At 42.2% G+C, this 23,120-nt stretch overlaps 1 protein-coding gene across 2 annotated transcripts in view; it reads left to right on the forward strand.

Annotated features, from left to right (window-relative positions):
• OTUD7A (OTU deubiquitinase 7A) overlaps window positions 1–23,120 on the forward strand; it is a 293,318-nt gene that overhangs the window by 148,784 nt on the left and 121,414 nt on the right. For both annotated transcript variants that reach the window (XM_044279731.1, XM_044279732.1), the window contains one exon: window positions 22,344–22,526. In XM_044279731.1, coding sequence (XP_044135666.1) covers window positions 22,344–22,526 — 183 coding nt within the window. The remainder of the gene's footprint in view (window positions 1–22,343; window positions 22,527–23,120) is intronic.

Consider the following 23,120-nt stretch of genomic DNA (forward strand, 5'->3'; position numbering starts at 1 on the left):
ATGGATACATTTAGGCCATGGCCAACTTTATTAAAGAACAGCTCAATATTATATAACCATATACAGACGTGGACAAAATTGTTGGTACCCTTTGGTCAATGAAAGAAAAAGTCACAATGGTCACAGAAATAACTTTAATCTGACAAAAGTAATAATAAATTAAAATTCTATAAATGTTAACCAATGAAAGTCAGACATTGTTTTTCAACCATGCTTCAACAGAATTATGTAAAAAAATAAACTCATGAAACAGGCATGGACAAAAATGATGGTACCCCTAACTTAATATTTTGTTGCGCAACCTTTTGAGGCAATCACTGCAATCAAACGCTTCCTGTAACTGTCAATGAGACATCTGCACCTCTCAGCAGGTATTTTGGCCCACTCCTCATGAGCAAACTGCTCCAGTTGTGTCCGGTTTGAAGGGTGCCTTTTCCAGACTGCATGTTTCAGCTCCTTCCAAAGATGCTCAATAGGATTGAGGTCAGGGCTCATAGAAGGCCACTTTAGAATAGTCCAATTTTTTCCTCTTAGCCATTCTTGGGTGTTTTTAGCGGTGTGTTTTGGGTCATTGTCCTGTTGCAAGACCCATGACCTGCGACTGAGACCAAGCTTTCTGACACTGGCTAGTACATTTCTCTCTAGAATTCCTTGATAGTCTTGAGATTTCATTGTACCCTGCACAGATTCAAGACACCCTGTGCCAGACGCAGCAAAGCAGCCCCAGAACATAACAGAGCCTCCTCCATGTTTCACAGTAGGGACAGTGTTCTTTTCTTGATATGCTTCATTTTTTCGTCTGTGAACATACAGCTGATGTGCCTTGGCAAAAACTTCGATTTTTGTCTCATCTGTCCACAGGACATTCTCCCAGAAGCTTTGTGGCTTGTCAACATGTAGTTTGGCATATTCCAGTCTTGCTTTTTTATGATTCGTTTTCAACAATGGTGTCCTCCTTGGTCGTCTCCCATGTAGTCCACTTTGGCTCAAACAACGACGGATGGTGCGATCTGACACTGATGTTCCTTGAGCATGAAGTTCACCTTGAATCTCTTTAGAAGTCTTTCTAGGCTCTTTTGTTACCATTCGGATTATCCGTCTCTTAGATTTGTCATCAATTTTCCTCCTGCGGCCACGTCCAGGGAGGTTGGCTACAGTCCCATGGATCTTAAACTTATGAATAATATGTGCAACTGTACTCACAGGAACATCTAGTTGCTTGGAGATGGTCTTATAGCCTTTACCTTTAACATGCTTGTCTATAATTTTCTTTCTGATCTCTTGAGACAGCTCTTTCCTTTGCTTCCTCTGGTCCATGTCGAGTGTGGTACACACCATATCACCAAACAACACAGTGATTACCTGGAGCCATATATATAGGCCCAATGGCTGATTACAAGGTTGTAGACACCTGTGATGCTAATTAGTGGACACACCTTGAATTAACATGTCCCTTTGGTCACATTATGTTCTGTGTTTTCTAGGGGTACCATCATTTTTGTCCATGCCTGTTTCATGAGTTTATTTTTTTACATAATTCTGTTGAAGCATGGTTGAAAAACAATGTCTGACTTTCATTGGTTAACATTTATAGAATTTTAATTTATTATTACTTTTGTCAGATTAAAGTTATTTCTGTGACCATTGTGACTTTTTCTTTCATTGACCAAAGGGTACCAACAATTTTGTCCACGTCTGTACATTCAATTAATAACCAAGCCTTTTAATCCGTGACTTACTCATCCCCAAACCAGTCCCAGGAAAGAAGATGGAGGCAGCATGTCCGGTATAAAAACCCTTTAATGGGAACCGCCAAGTGAACAAGCGTGTTCACTTCGCGGTTCCCATTAAAGGGTTTTTATACCGGACATGCTGCCTCCATCTTCTTTCCTGGGACTTGTTACGCAGGAGCCCTGATGAATCTTGGACTCCAGGTAGGCTGTTGCATACCGGACGACCTCAAGATCTGGTGAGTGCGATTCCACAACTATTTTTTGTTATCATCCCCAAACCAGCCGCTGTAGTCGCTGCCCTGAACGAATGAGACATGAATTTAAAACCCTCTAAACCCTATTCCTTCAAGCATTTGTACAAAAACAGCTCGAAATTGATATCGCGTTACCGGTGAGGAATCGGCATGAATAAAAAACAAAACACCGCCTGCTGGTCTATAGTGCCAGTAGCGCGACAGTATACTTACAGGGCAGATGTCACCTGACTGGATTCTGCCCACCCGGATCCACGAACCCTTACCTGCCCGATCTGTCTTAGAATGAGGAAGGAAAAAAATATAATTACTATGCTCTACTTTTTAGGTAAAATCTCACTGATCCTGAAAGCACCAAAAACATGCATGCAAAAACTGAAGAGAAAACCAAAGCCTCATATGCATTAGCGCAGATCAACAACGTTACCTGACATAATGAAGACAACAAGCTGGGGAAAATAGGGCACCTATTATCAGGAGAACAATTACTCGCTTTATACCCCTTCAAAACTTGCCTAACCATAAAATAATCCAAAAAAGCAGGAACACCCAAAACTCTAAGAAAAAAGGAAACGCCTGAGAAAACCCACACAACTGTTGCATGTGCCAAATGCTCCTTAAAAAGAGACAAACAAAAGGATAAGGCCGAACTTTCATCACTTACAAAAGGGGACCAACCCATAAAATTCACAAAATGGCACCACTTACCCCACGAACGCACATAATCTGACCAAGGACATAACTCCCCTTCTAGGTCGGTCCTCCTCGCTAATGAGTGAAAAACCTGAAACTGAATATGAGAGAGCACGTCAGAAATAGTTATCAACACCCGGAATATGCCTAGCTTTAACCCAAATATTCCCTTTCAAATAGAGCAAAACTAAATGGCGCAACAATTTACCAACTAATGGACACTTGGACCACAAACAATTAATTGCAAACAAAACCCCTTTACTGTCAGTGTGCAGAAAAATCCTCTTATTAGCGAAAAACTTACCCCACAATACCAAAGACACCACAACGGGAAACAACTCCAATAAAACAATGTTTTTTTTGTCACACCATTCGCAACCCATGACTGATGCCATTTAGACGCACACCAATGACCCTTCCAATAAGCTCCAAATCCACAAGACCCCGCTCCTGCCAATACAAATGACCATTATACTGCTGAAAAAATTCCAACCAAATTGATAAATCTTCCTTAACTTCCTTGCATAAACGCACATAAAATACCGGGTTACGCACACCCGCCACTTTAGCCACCAGTTGCCTACAAAAAACACGACCCATCGGCATAACTCTAGAGACCTAATAATGACTGAATTTCCTTCACGGTTGCTTTCCGTTTACCCAACAAAATAGTGATAGAACATATTCTATTCACCATCTGTACCAGCAGCCGAGACTCACCCTTTACAGAATCCATAACAATGCCAAAATACTCCAAACAATTAACTGGAAAAAACATCTTATCAACCGCTAAATAAACACCAAACTCAGAACAAATACTAAAAAAGGATTCTAACAGATCTGAACAAACCAAGCGTTAACTGGACAATGAACAAAAAATTGTCTAAATAATACGTTACAGCTCCCCGCATGCTCCTAACTGCTACCACCCACTCTAGGAAGGAAGAGAAAACTTCAAAATAAAAACAGAATAACGAACACCCCATCGGTAAACATTTGTCAAAATAAAATGAACTCTAAAAATAAAAACCAAGAGAACTAAAAGCAGATGGATATACCCGCGATAGGCGAAAAGTAGACTGGATATCCGCTTTTGCCATCAAAGCCGCTTTTGCCATTCACCGCTGAATCAAAGGTAGAATACTTAACGGAGGACACTGCCTTATAAATTTCATCATTTAGCGATGCCCCATAGGGAAAAGACAAATGATGAATTAAACGATAAGTACCCGGCTCCTTTTTTGGTACTACCTCTAATGTGGAAATGTGAAAATTAGCGTAAGGAGGGGATGGGAAAGGACCAGCGATCCGATCCAATGCCAACCCCTTCCCCAATTTTGCTTGGACCACATACAAACTATCCCTGAAAAAAACGGTAAGCGGAACCCTACCCCAAAACCCTCAAGGAGCAGATCCGCCATCCTGCGACTTGGGTATTGCTCTAACGCATGATCTCCGGCTTTACTGACGTCCACGCTCTTTGTAATAAATTCCCTGGTAGAAGGCTGTTTGGGAAAATTGGCTCTCTTAAAACAGCAGGCCATGGGGTGGCTACCTCCACAAAATGTACATTCGTATCTGTATATACGGGATGAAGGCCATCGACACTGCGCTTCATTAAACGCAAAGCACATGCCCTTCCTCAGTCCAGATTGCTGTCCTGTCAAAGTTGGCTGCTGCTTAGAGGCGGAAGAAGATGTACGCTCTGGCACCAATAAATTAAGCCACAAACCTATGTCCTTTGTGCCCCAACGCATACTAGGGTATACCGCCAGCTGTTGCCTAACTCCCTCATCATATGTAAACCAACCTAATCCCCCAGAAATTTTATAAGCTTCCAAAACATTGTCTAAATGCTGAAATAAACCCGAACATCTTTGTGGTAACTTCTCGCCCATCACGCTGCAAAATATACAATTAGCCTGCAACCAGTTCTATATTCACTATCCCAGAACTTTAACCATGTCCTGATACAATTTTATATCTGCCACAGATTATATATTACTCCATTGTGGATGAACAAATGTGGGTTAAGAGACACGTCCAACTGTCCCAAATGTGACACTGTAGGAGCAGACTTTCTCCATATGATATGGACCTGTCCAGAACTTATAAACTACTGGAACGGTATCAATAACTATATTATGTGTAAACTAAAAATTCGAATTCCTTTTGAACCACAAGTATTTATTCTCAATGATCTCTCCAAATTAAAAAATCATAAGTATCAAAAGATTCTTTTGAGTAGAGTATTGATGTTGGCTAGAGTTTTGATCAGCCGCACCTGGTTTGCCCGATCTACTCCAAACAAAAACACATGGATAAATTTAATTGATAAGGTAATGAACTACGAAAAAATTTTATACAGACGGAGGGAAAATGAATATCAATGGACCAGGATATGGGGTGGTTGGAGGTCTGGTTAGCTGAGATCAAGTTGTTTTATATATAAGGGTCCTACTTTGACGCACCACAAACTGGGAGGGAGGGAGGGGAGGGTTTTCTAAATATTTTGAAAAGATGAGTGGAATATACGCACATATAATCACTTGGGTTACTAAGAATTGAGAGACTGTAATAAATTTTTTACTGTAAATGTTTTGTAGTTTTCCCAATAAAATTTAATTAAAAAAAAAAAAAAAAAAAAAAAAAAAAAAGCCTGCAACCAGTTATTAAAAGTCTGAGGGATCGGACGTCTCCTATCCTCCTCTGTCTTATCATCTCGCTTTTCTAATTTAGCAATAAACTCTTTTGATGCAGGCAGCAAGGATAGGATGTCGACAAATTCATTTCTCCATATCTTTTATTTAACAGACATGGACAAATGAAAACCCAGAGGTGAGATATCACATTGGAGCGTTTCTTTATAGCAAGTCTTAGCTACCCCTCTAACCCTAGAAGGTAACAGAAAAGGAAGAGAGTCCTCACTATCGCAGTCCTGTCCCCCCCCCCCCCTCCGGTCACCCGAATGCCACGCATCGGCAGCATCACCCGCCAAAGCAGCCGGACTAACAGGTTAAGGCAAAGGGGGGATCAAACTCTGCAAGGATGACAAAACTTTAGACAATGATGCTAGCACAGGGGCTGAAACAGTGGTACACTCACCCCCAGATGCAGCCCCAGGTTGATCCATAGATGGACCGGATTCTTCAGGCGGCTGGAAAAGATCTTCTTGGCACTTATCACTCAGCTGCTCAACGCCAGAGCGGAGCTGCTATGCTGGACACTGCCCTGAAGGAACCCGACTCCTGCGCTGCCGGTTCTTTTTACAATGCAGTGCAGAAGCTCCATTGGACGGACCGCCCTCCTGCAGAGCTGGCTGGGTACTTATTTTTCTGGACAAAGTTTTCGGGGGACCATGAACTTTGGTGCACAGCTGGACGTGACGTCATCTGCTTGAGGCCACTTCCTGTCCTGGCATCTGACGCTGGCCGCTTCTCCACCAAGCGCTGCTCCAGTAAGGACCTGCAGGGGGAGAGAAAAATGTGCGCTACCTCCTCTCACGCTGTCAGGAGCGCAGTGCAGGAGAGACAGCCGGAGTCCCCGCATCCACAGCAGACACCGCCGACGATCCAGCAGCCGGGACTGTACCGCATGGCTCCAGAACTTCAGGCGAAGAGGACGAAAGGTCCATCAAGCAGGCATCTAACCAGGCAGCCGTTTCTCTATTTTCAACACGCCGCTTGAGCTCTGCAATAAATTCCTCCATGGTGAGTGAGACACCCAGACGCAGGCAGGGAAGCATTTCACACGGGCGGCAGGCGGGCAGTCTTGACCGGCAGCAGGAGGGCAGCTGAATCCTAAAACACAGCTCGGCAGACAGCTTAATGCCCTCCACACCGTATTATATACAAAATCTATCCCACCACCCCAGACCTATCCTCCAATGCCCTACTTGTTGCTGGGCACCCAAAAACTTCCTAGCCTCAGCAACCATTTCCCTATAGGATATCCTAACTAGCCAATCACCTGTATTCTTCCCCCTACCCAGCAACCATGCTAAATTTAGCTAACTTGGCCACTGAGTTTTGGCGGGAGAATTCCTGCCAAAATGCTCTACACAAAGTATGGGGATAATCATAATCCCATGTAGATCCCTCCAAATGAGATTTTCGGGATCTTAACATTCTTGAGGTGGGCGATTGCCTAATATTACAATTGCTGTCAGATAAGGCCTCACTAAAGCCACTTTCACACAGTCAGCATTTGGTCAGTGTTTGATCAGTGATTACCATCAGTTATTGTGAGCCAAGACCAGGTGCAGGTGAAAAACACAGAACAGGACCAAAGCTTTCCATTATACCATATCTCTGTGTAGCTTCCACTCCAGTTTTTTTTACTCAGAATCACTTATAGAAAACACTGATGTTTAAAGGAGGCCTTAGGCCCCAGGTTTTCCACGCGGCTGCAATGCGTGAGGTGAACCTTTTTGGTGACGTCACTGCCCTCATCACATGGCCCATTACCATGGTGATGGACCATGTGATGAGCACGGTGATTTTACCAAAGGTCCTTTTCCTCCCAGGTCATCAAAGAAGAAGAAAGAGAAGCCGGACTGCGTGAACAAGTGGATGAGGTGAGTTTACGGTAATTATTTTATTTTATTTTTTTAACGCCTCCATCCCTAATTTACTTAGCATTCTGTATTAAGAATGCTATTATTTTTCCTTATAACCATGTTATAAGGGAAAATAATAAAATCTACACAACACCTAACCCAAACCCGAACTTCTGTCCGGGTTCAGGTCTGGGTACCAAACATGCCGATTTTTCTCACGCGCGTGCAGAACACATTAAAACGCTTTGCACTCGTGGGGAAAAATCGTGCATTTTCCAGCAATGCACCCGCATCTTTTCCTGCACGTCACCCGCAACGCCCGTGTGAAAGAGGCCTTAGGGCCCATTCACACAACCATATGTATTTTGTTTTGCGCAAAATGCGGATCTACAAAAAATACGGATGATGTCCATTTTTGTATGTTTTTTTTTCTTTTTTTTTTTTTGCTGGCCTATTGTAACAATGCCTATTATTGTCCGCAAAATGGACAAGAATAGGACATGTTCTATCTTTTTTGCGGGGCTGTGGAACGGACATACGGATGCGGACAACACACAGTGTACTGTCCACTGAACAAATTTCTATTGACCTGATGTAGTGTCGTTTTTGACATTTTCTATGTATGGCCAGTATTTCTCTGTATTCCTTGTCTTGGAAAGAGTCAAGTATGCATCCTGCACAAAAATTATGTATGGCTGCCAATGGCCAGTAAGTCACAGATGTATGCCATATGACATTTGTCAGATGATGATTCCATATGCACCAAACATGCACTGCTGTATGGCCATATATGACCCTATACCAGGCACGGCCAACCTACGGCTCTCCAGCTGTTGTAAAACTACAACTCCCACCATGCCCTGCTCTAGGCTAATAGCTGTAGGTAGTCTGGGCATGCTGGGAGTTGTAGTTTTGCAACAGCTGGAGAGCCTCAGGTTGGCTATCCCTGCGCTATGCCTAGCAATTTAACCCTTTCACTACCAGAGGTTTTTTTTCTTGTTTTTTCGTTTTCATTTTTCTTCTCTATCTTCCTTGAGCCATAACTTTTTTATATTTCCGTTCACATAGCTGTATAAGGGCTTATTTTTTGCGGGACAAGTTGTACTTGTTAATGCCATTATTAATTATGTCATAAAATGTATTGGAAGTGGTAAAAAAATTCTAAATGGGGTGGAATTGGAAAAAAATTCAATTCCTCCACCATTTTACGGGTTTTGTTCCCACTGCGTTTCGTTTACAGCAAAACTGACCCATGCCCTTCATTCTGTGAGTAGGATTACAATGATACCCCATATGTATAGGTTTATATGTCTAAATAGTGTAAAAATAAATGTAAACTTTGATTCAAATTTTTTATTTATTTTTATTCGCCATATTCCCACCCCATAACTTTTTTATACTTACGGTATATGTTTACTGAGCTGTTTTTATTGATAACATTTTGGAGTGTGTGTGACTTTTTGATTTGACATTTGTAAACATTTTTGGGGTAGGAGAAGTAATGAAAAAATGTAAAAACGGCCATTTTAACCCTTTTTTCCGTTACACCATTCGCCATATTGGAATTTTTTTTATATTTTAATAGTATGGACGTTTTCAGTTGCGGTGATACCCATGACGTTTATATTTATTGTTATTTAGTTATTTATTTTATTATATGGAAAGGGGGTGATTTTAAACTTTTTTTATATTTTTTTATATATTTAACTTTTTTGAAATTTTTTTGTGATAATTTTGATGCTCATATATGAGCCTATGGTTTACATTTTTTAATTTTTCATATTGTACTATCAGGAATTTTTTAAAATGGGTTTTGGATTAAAAATTGCTCATTTCTTATCCTGGCCTGCCATCTGGTGGCTGAAATAATAATTTCAGTATGAACACTATCAGCCTCGTCAGCGAGGCTCATAATGTTCAGTGCAACTACCAATGCCTCCATTGGCCACAGGGGGTGTCGTAGGAAGCGCAAGCTTCTGGGTTTTTGCACATTTAGATGCCGTGATCTCAAGTTATCATGGCAGCTAAAGCCTTTAATTGCCGCGATCGGAATTATTGCCGGTCATGGTAATTAGCCGCAGGTCTCTGCTGTTTGAAATAATTGCAGCAATTAATATGGAGATCTCTGGATCCATGTGAGGTACGGGGCTGGTACTAGCTTTGTTAGAATGTCATGTACTGTATGAAGTCTGTTGTTCATGTTTTACATGAATCATGGGATGACCTCTTTAATTGATATCTGTACCAGCCACAGCATAATCACACGGGCGCCTTCTCCCCCGTGAAATAACAACTCTGGATCATTTACTTTATGAACTCTACAGCCGTGGCCAAAAGTTTTGAGAATGACACAAATATTAGTTTTCACAAAGTTTGCTGCTAAACTGCTTTTAGATCTTTGTTTCAGTTGTTTCTGTGATGTAGTGAAATATAATTACACGCACTTCATACGTTTCAAAGGCTTTTATCGGCAATTACATGACATTTATGCAAAGAGTCAGTATTTGCAGTGTTGGCCCTTCTTTTTCAGGACCTCTGCAATTCGACTGGGCATGCTCTTAATCAACTTCTGGGCCAATTCCTGACTGATAGCAACTCATTCTTTCATAATCACTTCTTGGAGTTTGTCAGAATTAGTGTGTTTTTGTTTGTCTACCCGCCTCTTGAGGATTGACCACAAGTTCTCAGTGGGATTAAGATCTGGGGAGTTTCCAGGCCATGGACCCAAAATGTCAACGTTTTGGTCCCCGAGCCACTTAGTCATCGGAGAATATGACTTTGCCCCAGTCCTCAGCAGTCCATTCACCATATTTTCTGCAGAAGATCAATCTGTCCCTGATGTTTTTTTTTTGGAGAGAAGTGGCTTCTTTGCTGCCTTTCTTGACACCAGGCCATCTTCCAAAAGTCTTCGCCTCACTGTGCGTGCAGATGCGCTCACACCTGCCTGCTGCAATTCCTGAGCAAGCTCTGCACTGCACTCTGATCCCGCAGCTGAATCCTCTTTAGGAGACTATCCTGGCGCTTGCTGGACATTGGACGCCCTGAAGCCTTCTTAACAAGAATTGAACCTCTTTCCTTGAAGTTCTTGATGATCCTATAAATTGTTGATTGAGGTGCAATCTTAGTGGCCACAATATCCTTGCCTGTGAAGCCATTTTTATGCAACGCAATGATGGCTGCACGCGTTTCTTTGCAGGTCACCATGGTTAACAATGGAAGAACAATGATTTCAAGCATCACCCTCCTTTTAAAAGGTCAAGTCTGCCATTTTAACCCAATCAGCCTGACATAATGATCTCCAGCCTTGTGCTCGTCAACATTCTCACCTGAGTTAACAAGACAATTACTGAAATTATCTCAGCAGGTCCTTTAATGACAGCAATGAAATGCAGTGGAAAGGTTTTTTGGGGATTAAGTTAATTTTCATGGCAATGAAGGACTATGCAATTCATCTGATCACTCTTCATAACATTCTGGAGTATATGCAAATTGATATTATAAAAACTTAAGCAGCAACTTTTCCAATTTCCAATATTTATGTAATTCTCAAAACTTTTGGCCACGACTGTACATTGTGCTATTCCTCTAGAAAATATATGAATAAATTTAGTATTCCCAACACGGATTGGACAGAGTCAGAATGTGTAGGGACACCCCTCTAACTGTGGGGACACCCTGGTATTCCTCCTATAAATGTAAAAATAAATGAACAACAGATGAATGGCATGATACACAGCTCTAAAAAAGAGATGATGCAGATATTTTTACATTTCAGAAGAGACGGGTCCTTTTTAACAACTACCTGTGTAAATAGTGACACAGAGTGTAATGCAAGGACATGCACTCATACACTAGTAGGTAAAAATAAAGATGGCTGAAAATTGAACATGTGAGTGGCATGAAAATGGATTTAAATGGGCTTTTTTTAAATAAAAAAAAGCCCATACAGCGAAAAAGAATAACCAGAATAAATGTCAGAATGCAGGGAAGCAGCCAAAAAACAACTTTGTGTCTTAAAAACCAAAATTTTCTGTAAAGGAGTAGACAAGGGAATTGGTCAGCAGCTATATTTCTGTTATGCGTGTGACCAGGGTAAGAGCATTTTTGCCAGAACATGCTATTATAGGACTCATGCACATGGCCTTATCTGACTTTACATTCCACAAAAACATATCCTTGAAAAACCTTTGGTGAGATTCTTGCCTCTGGCAAATGGATCCGTGCAAAAAACAAAAAACAAAAAAAAAACAACTGATGTGTGAATAGCCCCATTGGTTTGTATGGGTCAGTGTGCTATACGGTCATGTGCATGACAACATTTTCTTATTGTGGAGTGTAGTATTTCATATTAAATGTCAATGATCAATTAAAGGGATTGTCCCACGATTACATGTTATATTCATTGTACAAATGAAGCATATTTGTCATTTACATGCTGTTAAAGGGATTCTGTCACCTCCCCTAAGGCAAAAAACGATTTAAAACCAGCCATGCAGCACAGCTTACCTGGATTAGGCTGTGCTGTTCAATCTTGAAATCCGTCCAGCAGTTAGTTCAAAAAACGAGTTTGATCAATGAGGAAATGCGTCCTGAAGGTGCCCAGAGGGGCGTTTTTTTCTTCTGAGAGAGCCCAGTCCCGCCCCTTTTTCAGTGCCCAGCGCCCTTCCTTTTACTTCCTAACTGCCGCCTCCAGCCTGCCACAGCCTCCCCTTCCTCTCCTCCCCCTCCCTCTTGCCGAACGAAGTCTCGCACAGGCGCAGTACCCACTGAGGGCTGCGCCTGTGCGATCATCAGGAGACTGAGGGCGGCAGCTTCATCGTCGTCACTGGGCATGCGCCGAGCCCAGTGACGTCCGATGCTCGCTCTTCCCTCAGTCAGCAGGGAAGAGCGAGCATCGGACGTCACTGGGCTCGGCGCATGCCCAGTGACGAAGATGAAGCTGCCGCCCTCAGTCTCCTGATGATCGCACAGGCGCAGCCCTCAGTGGGTACTGCGCCTGTGCGAGACTTCGTTCGGCAAGAGGGAGGGGGAGGAGAGGCAGGAGAGGCTGTGGCAGGCTGGGGGCGGCGGTTAGGAAGTAAAAGGAAGGGCGCTGGGCACTGAAAAAGGGGCGGGACTGGGCTCTCTCAGAAGAAAAAAACGCCCCTCTGGGCACCTTCAGGACGCATTTCCTCATTGATCAAACTCGTTTTTTGAACTAACTGCTGGACGGATTTCAAGATTGAACAGCACAGCCTAATCCAGGTAAGCTGTGCTGCATGGCTGGTTTTAAATCGTTTTTTGCCTTAGGGGAGGTGACAGAATCCCTTTAACAGAGTGATCAATGAAGAATTATGACACTTACTTACATAGTATGGTGCCACCTGGTGTTCAGAATGTATAGCAATGTCCTAGTCCCTCTACTGAGCGGTGTAAGTAGCTGGACATGCACATTGCTATATACTTTTACCACCATGTGGTGCCGTAGTAGGCCGGTAAATGTCTTCACTCTTCACACAATCATTTTTAACAGCTGTAAATGACAAATGTGCTTTATTTTTTATGAACTGTGCAATGAATATGACATAATAGTGGAACATTTCTTTAAAAGGTTACCTGCAGCCTCCAACAGTAGAACTTTGAACTTGGTTACCCAGCTCAGCTGTGATTTGAAGTGAACGGGAGCTGAGCTGCAGTACCCAACACGGACACTACACTTTGAACGGCGCTGTGCTTCCTGCTTCATTCTCAATGCTAGTTCCAGTGTCGGAGGCTGCAGGGGGGTGTCAGACCCTCACCGATTGCATATTAGTGACCTACTGTATCCTGAGGATCGGTCATCAATATCAGGAGCCTGTAAAACACCTTTAATATGGAATTAAAGTGATAGTGTCCCTTTAAAGCAGAGTCGATCTTTAGCAGCGTTTATTTCTGTGCTCTAAGTGCTCCGCGTTCTGTTCAGTCTTATTTCACAGATCAGATGTAAATGTTTTCTCGGTGTGTCGCACAATCCAAGAATAGAATGAAGTGTTACCAAAGCCTTGTTCTGTAAACATAGTGTTAATGGGCATACAGCACAGGTTATGAATGTGAGTGCTGGAAAATATAGATCACGTAAGGTGTAATGGAGGGAAAATTGTCATAAAACAGGCGTCACGCCACTACAGAGATTTTTATCTAAAATAATACTTTGACATCTTACCGTTTTGGGTGTGTATGATATCACCATTATAAAATTACTGTACAATAGGACGTAAATCAACTGAAAATTCTAAGCTAAATTTTGACATTTTGGAGCAGATTTATCAAAAGTGGTGTAAAGGAAAAGTGGTTTAGTGGCCCCTAGCAACCAATCAGATTCCACCTTTCATTTTTCAAATCTCCTTTGGAAAATAAAAGGTTTAATCTGATTGGCTCCTATGGGCAACTAAGCCAGTTTTCCTTTACACCAGTTTTGATCTCCCCCTTTGTGCCCCTTGCACAACAAAGGGGAGTCGATTAGTGGGAATGCGGCATGGTTTAAAATGCACCAACATGTCCACAAATAAGAGGGTCAAAGTTGGACAAAGGGGAGATTTACCAGGATGTATGCTTTACTCCAGAAAACTGACCTGAAAAAAAAACCTCACGTGGGCATTACTCGTGCAAAACTTTGTGACTCGTAGCACCCAGAAAGTGGCAGGGCTTAACAGAGGGCTGTGGCCTCCAGCGCCACAAGGACTCATGTACATGGCAAAGTGTGGAGCCGCAAAACACAGATACCAACTACAGAACGTCCTGCCATCCATAGGACTGCAAAACCGACAAGTATGGGACATGTTCTATTTCTTTGCTGGTCTGCAGAACGAACATATATGGATGTGTGCTGTCCGCGTCTTTTACGGCCCCGTTGAAGTGAATGGGACCACATCCGACACGCAGAAAATGCGGATCAGATGCAGACAAAAAACACGGTCGTGTGCATGAGCCCTTACTATACTTTGCAGCAAAATGTGGCTCCCAGCTGGCATAGATTTGACTTTCTTGGCGCACGGAGTGCCGTAGATGCGCCTAATATATTAGGAGTCAGGAACATCTCATTGCAGCACACTGGGGATTAGGTTTGGCATAGGAAATACCCGTCTTGAGAAATCTCACCAAAAGTGTCCAAAAACGCAGCAGTTTTGTCATCCATCATCGGCCGCTATGTTAAATCTGGTGCATTTTACGGCTATGTGCACATATGTGGCGGAGGTCTTGGTAGGAGCCTCTAGTGCAGATTCCGTCAAAACTAAAGGATGAAATGCTGCTGAATGCAGTGAGGTTTTGTCTGGCAAAATGCCGGTACTCATGCCTGAATTATGGCAGTGCATGGATCTCCACCAGTACTACTCAAGCTGCACTACTTATGCTATTCTCAATCACTGAGTCCGTGAACAAGGTCCTGATTGTATGGCCAACGTTTCGGTCCTCTCTGTGATGCTGCTTGAATGAACATACAAATCATTTCATTACAAATCCATTTTGAGTGGCGTCGTTATTTCTCCTATGATATTGTAGATTATATCCTACTACTGAGCACCACCATTACTGACTGGAAGTCCAACCAGGATTTACTCAATTACCCATTATTGTGGGGCATATGCAGGATCCAGAATATTGGCTCGCCGGACAGAATATTGCTATCTAGGTGCAAGTGTAAACCTAACCTTAGGGTAACAGCACACTTTGCAGATTTATTACACAGGTTTTTTTTGCCTGCAAAAGATTTTGTGCGGAAAAAAAACAGTCTAATACGATACCAGCAAAGTGAATGAGATTCTCCAAATCGCACGCACACTAACATGTAAGTTGGTTTTCCCGTAGAATTCAATTGGGCTGTTAACGTAAAGAGAAATTCTGCATGAAAATTCCTATAAAAAACATAAAAAAAATGCACAAAAAGGCATTAACATCACAATAAATAGTGCAAATTTACGTGCAGTTTTTGGTGCAGATTTTCTGCACACAAATCTGCACCGTGTGCATACAACCTTAGACAAAGTTCACACCTTGTAAATATTAGACAGGATTAGTGAATCTGCCCCATTGTGGCAGTGGTTTCAGGCATGATATAGTTATAAACGTAAACCGTAAGAAAGAGGATTACGATATGCAGTTATTTTTTGGTGGAAGTATTTCTACCTGTTAAAGAGGACCTGTGACCACTCCTGACATGCCTGTTTTAATATCTTCATACATTCCCCATGTAATAACAATTCTGGAACATTTATTCTTATGTCTCTATGTTGTGCTATTCCTTTATTATTTATACTAGAAGTTATGAATGAATTGCTAGCAGTCTGCAGTAAGGGGGCAGAGGGGTGGTAACCAGTTGGGGGGTGTGTACCTGCACAGACTGACTCTATCCAATTAGTACTGCCATTTTCCCACTGAGCAGGTACACCCCTCCCCCCCCCAACTGGTTACCACCCCTCTGTACCCTTACTGCAGACTGCTAGCAATTCATTCATAACTTCTAGAATAAATAATTAAGGAATGGCACAACACAGAGCCATAAGAATGGATGCTCCAGAATTGTTATTACATGGGGAATGCATGTAGCTATTAACACAGGCATGTCAGGACTGGTGACAGGTCCTCTTTAACCATGTAACTATTGTTTGTGGTGTATAGTTTGATACAGACGTGTTGAGCATTGGATTTACTCCCTATTAAGCGTTACAACTGCAGTACAATAATATCACGTAAATGATATAAGTAAATGTAAAACCAGCCTACCGCATATACAAGACGTAGGAGCAGCTCTCACATAACAGTAGTCACATGTTTAACGAGGTCCACAAGTGTGAAATCAGTACTATTATATTCATTACTATTATATTAGCAATGAATGGGCGAGTGAATACAATTCATGATTGCCCAAAATTATGTGTAGCAGAGACTCCTAAAGTGACACAGAAAGATTAAAATGCAACTTATTTCATTAGAATTCTCTTAATATAGAAACATTATGCAGCCATGTAATAAAGGCTATACAGTATATAGAAGAGCTAGAGTAATACATCAATGGATTCCTGCCAGGAAACTCCTCTAACAAAAATGTGCATCAAGGTGGGATGTGAATTGCCCACCACCTAGTGGAAGAAAAGAAGAACAGTAAGTAGGACAGCACAGACTCAGCCTTTGAGTCTTCCAAGGTGATGGCTTGAAAACGTAATAAGTAATTTCTTGTCACATATTCAAGATAATAAAGACTTTGAAGACCTAGAAATGCAAAGACAGAAGGTTTTATATATTTATCTAAAGCAAAAAGTAGAATACACATACATGTGTAAGGTGGTATCTCTCCTAAGCTTTGACCTCCATAGTACTGTAGTCACATATCGACATATATACGTTAAACGTATAACATACAGTGGCCTCTATCAACATAGGGTTCCATTTTCCCAAAAATCTGTCAATGTGGAAAGTATAGTATACTACGGTTTTGCATCTTTTTCCCCCCCCAACGTATATGTTAAAGTGTAAGTGTTTTTCCAGGTTTTTAATATTGATGACCTATCCTCAGCACGTCAGATGAGTGGGGTTGGGGTGTCTCACCCCTGGCACCTCAGCCAATCAGTTGTTTGAGAAGGCTGTGGTGCTCTGGTGAGCACTACCGCCTCTTCACAACTTACCAAGCACAACGCTGTCCATTTAATAGCGGCAGTGCTTGAATGGGATTGAGCTGTGCCTAGATCACATGATTGGTGAACCTGACATCACAGGCAGAAACCCTGGGCTTTAAACAGCTGATAGGCAGGGGTGCCTATAGTAGGACCCTACCAATCAGGTATTGATGGCCTATCCTCTGAGGATAAAATCTCAAAAAACACTTTAAACGTTGTGCAAAGACGTGATGTGGACAGCCAGGCAAATATAACTGTCCACAGGTAGTTTTTCAGAATAAGGCTAGTTTCACACTAGCGGCAATGAACTCCCGACAGGCTGTTTCAGCGTGCTGCTGCCGGAACTCCGGCCTGCCCCCATTATAGTCAATGGGGCCGGAGCAGTAGTCCGGGGACACGCGTGCACTAGCGGCAGCACGGATCCGATGGGTTGTTCACCCGCCAGAACAGCCTACCGGAGTTCCTTGCCGCTAGTGTGAAAGTACCCTAAGTTGCCATGTGGGTGTACATGAGGAAGACCACTTTCTCATTATATGACTTGTATCTGCCATTTTTCGCTATTTTCCCGCTGCAGTCTGTAAAGTTTTTTTCTGAGCTAATGGGTAAAGACTGGCTGGAGTCATGTCTGCCCATACACTACACATGGAGAAACAAGAGATCCTGTTTCTTAAGGCTAGTTTCACATAGGCGTTTTGGCATTCTGGTTTTGAGATCTGGCAGAGGATCTGAAAATCAGGCCAAAACTGTTCCGTTTAGGGCCAGTGTATTCTGAATGGGGGATATGCTTCGTTCAGGATGCATCAGTATGCCTTCCGTTCTGGCAGCGTTTCATTTTCTGACCAGGCACAAAACCGCTGCAATTTTGTGTCCGCTCATCAAAATGAAACAAACCGGATCCGTTACAAAAAAATAAATAAAAAATCGTGAGTCAGTGCTGCCAGATCAGTTTTTTCCTGTTCCAAAAAACAAACAAAACAGATCCATCACCCATTGACCTACATTGTTTTTGGTGACATCATCCAAATGGAATGGATGCATTCTGATGTGTTAAATCAAATAGAACCGTTTTGGTCCGGTTTTGAGATCCTCTGCTGGCTCTCAAAAGCAGAAACCAAAGCGCAGATGTGAAAGTAGCCTAACGCTGTTTCCTAACTCTGAGCAGTTTAAATGTGAAAGCAGCAGTGAAGTTGGAGAGCAGATCACTTACAAACCAGCAGCAGTGTCTGTGTCTCTGCCTGTCTGCAGAAGCCCCTTCTCTCTCCTCCTCCCTCTCCTGTTTCTTAGAGGTCTTCAATGTGCAGTAATCTGATCTATCGGTGACCGGTACCACAATGCCCAATGCAAAATATACTCAATGAACCATAACCCCAAAAGGTAAATAATAAAGTAAAGCGAAAACACTAGCAAATATATGTATCTCCAGATGAAATAGCAATAGAGAGAAGACATAATAATAATTGTTCATGTTAGTTATTTCCAGTTATGGCACTAAGAATTGTATGCTCTGTGCACCTATAGTGATGCAGTTGTGAAAACTTCATAATATACATTGCAGGGCTGATCATTAAAGGGGTATTCCCATCACAATGATCACTGTTAAATCTGTTAATGATTTGACAGTGATCATTTTTGTAAATACATTTTTATTACCCAATTCCCACCGTTTTTGAGAAAATAAGTCCCCTCTTACCCGATTGTTGTCTTTCGTCTCCCCTTGTTACGGCCACCTCTCGCCTGTCGAATCCTTCGGCTGTGCTTCCGCAGAATACTGAAGACTTTCTCCGGGGCGCGCAATGTCATGCACGCGCCATGATGACTTCTTCCTGGCCAGTATAGTACAGAGCTGCGAACGCGCACATCGGCTCTGTACTATACAGGTCAGGAAAAAGTCACCATGGCGCAAGCGCGGCGGCGTGCGCGTTCAAGACATTGCCCGGCCAGGAGAAAATCTTCAGTCTTCTGCGCAAGCGCGGCCCGGCCAGTAGAAGACTTCAAATCAAGCCCAGCCGAATCCAGGAAGTGAACGTCGCGCTCGAACTGCAGATGGGAATACCCCTTTAAGTTTGAAATTGCCTAATTAAAATATGCATTCTTCATAGCTACTTAAGACAGTGGAAAAATCGTAGGTAAACTTAATGACACCATGTTATTTGAACCGTTTTCCTGACATTGAGCCCCAAAACAGAAGAGTTAAATGGTAACATTTTTGTGTCTGCAGTCACCACTAGGGGGAGCTTATAGCATACGTTTTTTTTATTGAGTTCAATGTGTAACCATATGAAGTTAGCTCAAAATCTCCCCCTAGTGCGGGTGGAAGGCAGCAAGCACTGTGGGGGAGATTTATCATCTCCCTTGCTCCTAAAAAGTGGCGTTACAAAGTCTCAAATTATGTGTTTGCGACCTTTGAGCTGCAAATATTTTAGAAAAAAGTTGCATCTCTCAGCTTTTACGCCGCCCTCGCCAGTTTCCTTACAGGGGATGTGCCAAGGGCAAGAAGTGGTGTAACCAGTCGCCCCAACAAATTTGTCTTCATTTATACCAGTTTTCTGGCACAAATGAAGCCAGAAATCTACGACAGCTCAGAGCTGTTGTAGATTTCTGTTTAGGTGCACGGACTGCTTGAGGATGCACCTAATTTATGACAAGGCGTGTACCTCGTCAGAACTTAGGTGCATCCTCCAACACCGCAAGGGATATGAAGACCGGAACGAGTGCGGACCCATTCATTCTCTATGGGGACGGCATGGATGCGGACATCCGCATTTCCGGAGTGCGCCGCCAATCTTCCGGTCCGCGGCTCCGGAAAAAAATAGAACATGTCCTATTCTTGTCTGTAATTGCGGACAAGAATAGGCATTTCTATGGGTGTGCCGGCCTGGTGCCAGCAAATTGCGGATCCGCAATACACTACGGACGTGTGAATGGACCCTATCCCTTTTAAAGCTGTGCAGGACGTTCCTAGATCTGTGTATGAAAAAATAAGTTCTGACCCTTAGGCCTCATGCACACGGCCGTTGTTTGGGTCCGCATCCGAGCCGCCGTTTTGGCGGCTCGGATGCGGACCCATTAATTTCAATGGGGCAGCAAAAGATGCGGACAGCACCCCGTGTGCTGTCCGCATCCGTGGCTCCATTCCGCGGCGCCGCTAAAAAATTATAACATGTCCTGTTCTTGTCCGCGCTTTGCAGACAAGAATAGGTATTTATATTGCCGGTGCCCGTTCCGTTCCGCAAATTGCGGAAGGCAACACGGGCGCCTTCCGTTTTTTGCAGATCCGCAGTTTGTGGACTGCAAAAAACTGCACAGTCATGTGCATGAGGCCTTAAAAGCATACATATATTACTTTTTCTGGATACGCATTGTATGTAATTTAAAGAAAAGCTAAATCTTTATTTTTTTAAGGATGGAGCTTCAAATCAGCCCTTTGGGGCACATTTATTAAGACCGCTTTGTAGACGTGAGCAGGGAGAAGTCGCTGATCTGCGCCTGATATACGCCTATTATAGGCATATTTCTGTATAAATGACCCCCTTTATTCCTGAATGTTGTAGACTCATTTTCCTGTCTAAAGTAATGGAGAATGTGAACTGTAGAAAGAAATCTTGAGGTAGGAGACCTGTGACTTGCCGATATGCCATGTAGTATTTCGTTAACCACATTTTCAGCACAAGACGTGCCGATGATATCCTTTCATTGACAATGTCATCATGAAGAGACCTCTTTTTGTTTCTGATTTCATACTAGAGGCTAGGTGATGACATTTGGGCTGTTTTCATTGCTAATGACTCTCTTGCTCAGTATCCCAAAGGCACTATAAGGTTACATAATGATCATTAGAACCTTAATGCCAAGGGAAGACCATTCTAAGTACGCCAAATTTATAGACTTCCTATGACACGTTTGAGGCCAATTAAAATGGCACAATTGCCGCCTGTGTTAGTATATATCATATTAATACACAAGATACCAGGTCTGGTTTAGCTCCATAACATCATGTGTATATACGAATGCATAGGAAATCACTTCATGGATTGGCCATCTAAATATAACTAGGCATCCACTTGGCATGCTCGATCCTGCCATAAAAAGCTGACGACATACTTTTTAACCCCTTAAGGACCATGCTCCTTTTTGTTTTTCCCTCCCCACATTTCAATAGCCATAACTTTTTACATTTTCCCTTCATGTAGCCATATGACAGCTTATTTTTTGTGGAATAAGTTGTATATTTTAAGGGCACCATTTAATTTACAATGTCTTGTATTGGAAACCAGGAAAATTCTTTGTGGGGTGAAATTGGAAAAAAAAACATTTCAACAAGGTTTTGGGGATTTTCATATTATGGCGTTCTCTGTGCGCTAAAAATGACATGATGTCCTTATTCTGCTGGTCAATACAGCAATACCAAATTTGTATAGTTCTTTTTTTTTCTACTTTTTAAAAGAATAAAGAACCTTTTAAAAAAAAAAAAAAAGAATATTCTTTGGATCACCATTTTCTGGCAGCCATAACTTTTTTTTAATATTTCCACCTAAGGGTTTGTTTTTTGCTGGATAAACTGTAGTATTGATACCCCCCCTCCCTCCGCCTAACTCCACAGATGCTGCGATCATTATTGACCATGGCATCTGAGGGGTTAAATGACTGAGCTCGGCGTCCTCTCCCACTCTATACATTCCCCACAATCACGTACACCTTCCTATATTGGGTTCAACCAAAAAGATAATCAAGATTATCAAGTCAACTTCTGTCTATTATAATAACAAATGGTTAAATTATTCATTATAGTGCCACGTAAATGACACTTATCTCAAAAGGAAATTGTCGGGGTATATTAATGTACTTAATTTGTGCTAGAATTTGTGGTACACTGTCAAAGCACCAAACATATACCAAGTACGTACACCAGAATTTGTACCCTTTTGCGCATTTAACAAACACGCCATTCATAAATGTTGCAAAAAATAAAAATTATGTAGGCACAAAATACAATACTATTAGTAAATTTATTAAACTGTTTACGCCACTGTTGTGGCATTAAAAAAAAAACTTGAAATTATGGCGTACCCCATATTTGCGCTATAATATGTGAATTTATGAATCCCCCGCCCCCCCCATGGGGGGCTTTGTATGGACTGCCGGATTTACTATAACTTATGCCAGAAACTGCTAGTGTAGCCTTCAGTTTCTGGCACACGGAGGGCCAGAGATGCACCCAATTTATTAAAAATTCTACCTTTTAATTATTCAGACGCATCTCACTCCCACACAGGGGGATCAAGGCTGACGTATGAGAACATCAGTTTTGAGAATAGTCCTTCATTGTGTTTTTGTGAACAGCCCTATAAACTGTCAGCCTATAGGAAAACACTATGCAGTCTGGGTCCATTTTCATCTATTTGCATTCATTTTTGCTGTACGTTTTTATTACTAACAGTGGAGTCACTAATTCTCATGGTGTAATTCTGCTTGTCAGGAAAGAACTGGGACCTAACTGCGGCGCTGAGTGACTATGAACAACTGCGACAAGTGCACACTGCAAATTTGCCTCAAGTATTTAATGAAGGGAAATACTATAAGCAGCAGGACAGAGAAATCACCCAGCAGGTCAACAAGATTGAGAGACCAAACCTCCAAAGACAAGAAGACATTGCTCAAGGTAACAACATGTTCTAGGAATAGTTTCTAGTGATGTATAGGCAGCTGTGGTTTTGACCCAATCCACCCACACAGGCCAGCAGACTGAATATTCATCTGTAATATCCTTGTTTCTTCAGTGACTACATATCCACTATAACTGCTTCCTTTAGATATCCTAAAGACAGGAACATTTTTGAAGACGTGTATTTTTTTTTCTGTCATCAAAAGTAATGCTTTAGGCTTTATTCAGACTAGCATTGTAGAACCACACAATTTTCTATCTGTGTGGAATCAGTATTGTCTCAGACTATTCCATTTTTTTTTCGTCCATTTTTTTGGCATCAGTATGTGGTTCTTAAATGTGCATCAAAAAACTTCCTTTCAGTGTCTCCTAGCAACCAGGCATGAAAAACACCCTGCACACAGATGGTGTCCATGTCCGGTCTGTTTCTTTCACAGATCCATTGACCTGAATGGCTGAGAGTGGGACCAATGTGGCACATTCAGTGATTTTTCTCTGCACGTACCAATGGTCCATGTGGAAAATTGGACAATGAATATGACTACAGTCCATCTGACCATTCTACACTTGGACAGCACTCTGATGGGGACA

Source organism: Bufo gargarizans, chromosome 2 (genome assembly GCF_014858855.1).
Source record: "Bufo gargarizans isolate SCDJY-AF-19 chromosome 2, ASM1485885v1, whole genome shotgun sequence".
In the NCBI taxonomy this organism is placed as follows: domain Eukaryota; kingdom Metazoa; phylum Chordata; class Amphibia; order Anura; family Bufonidae; genus Bufo; species Bufo gargarizans.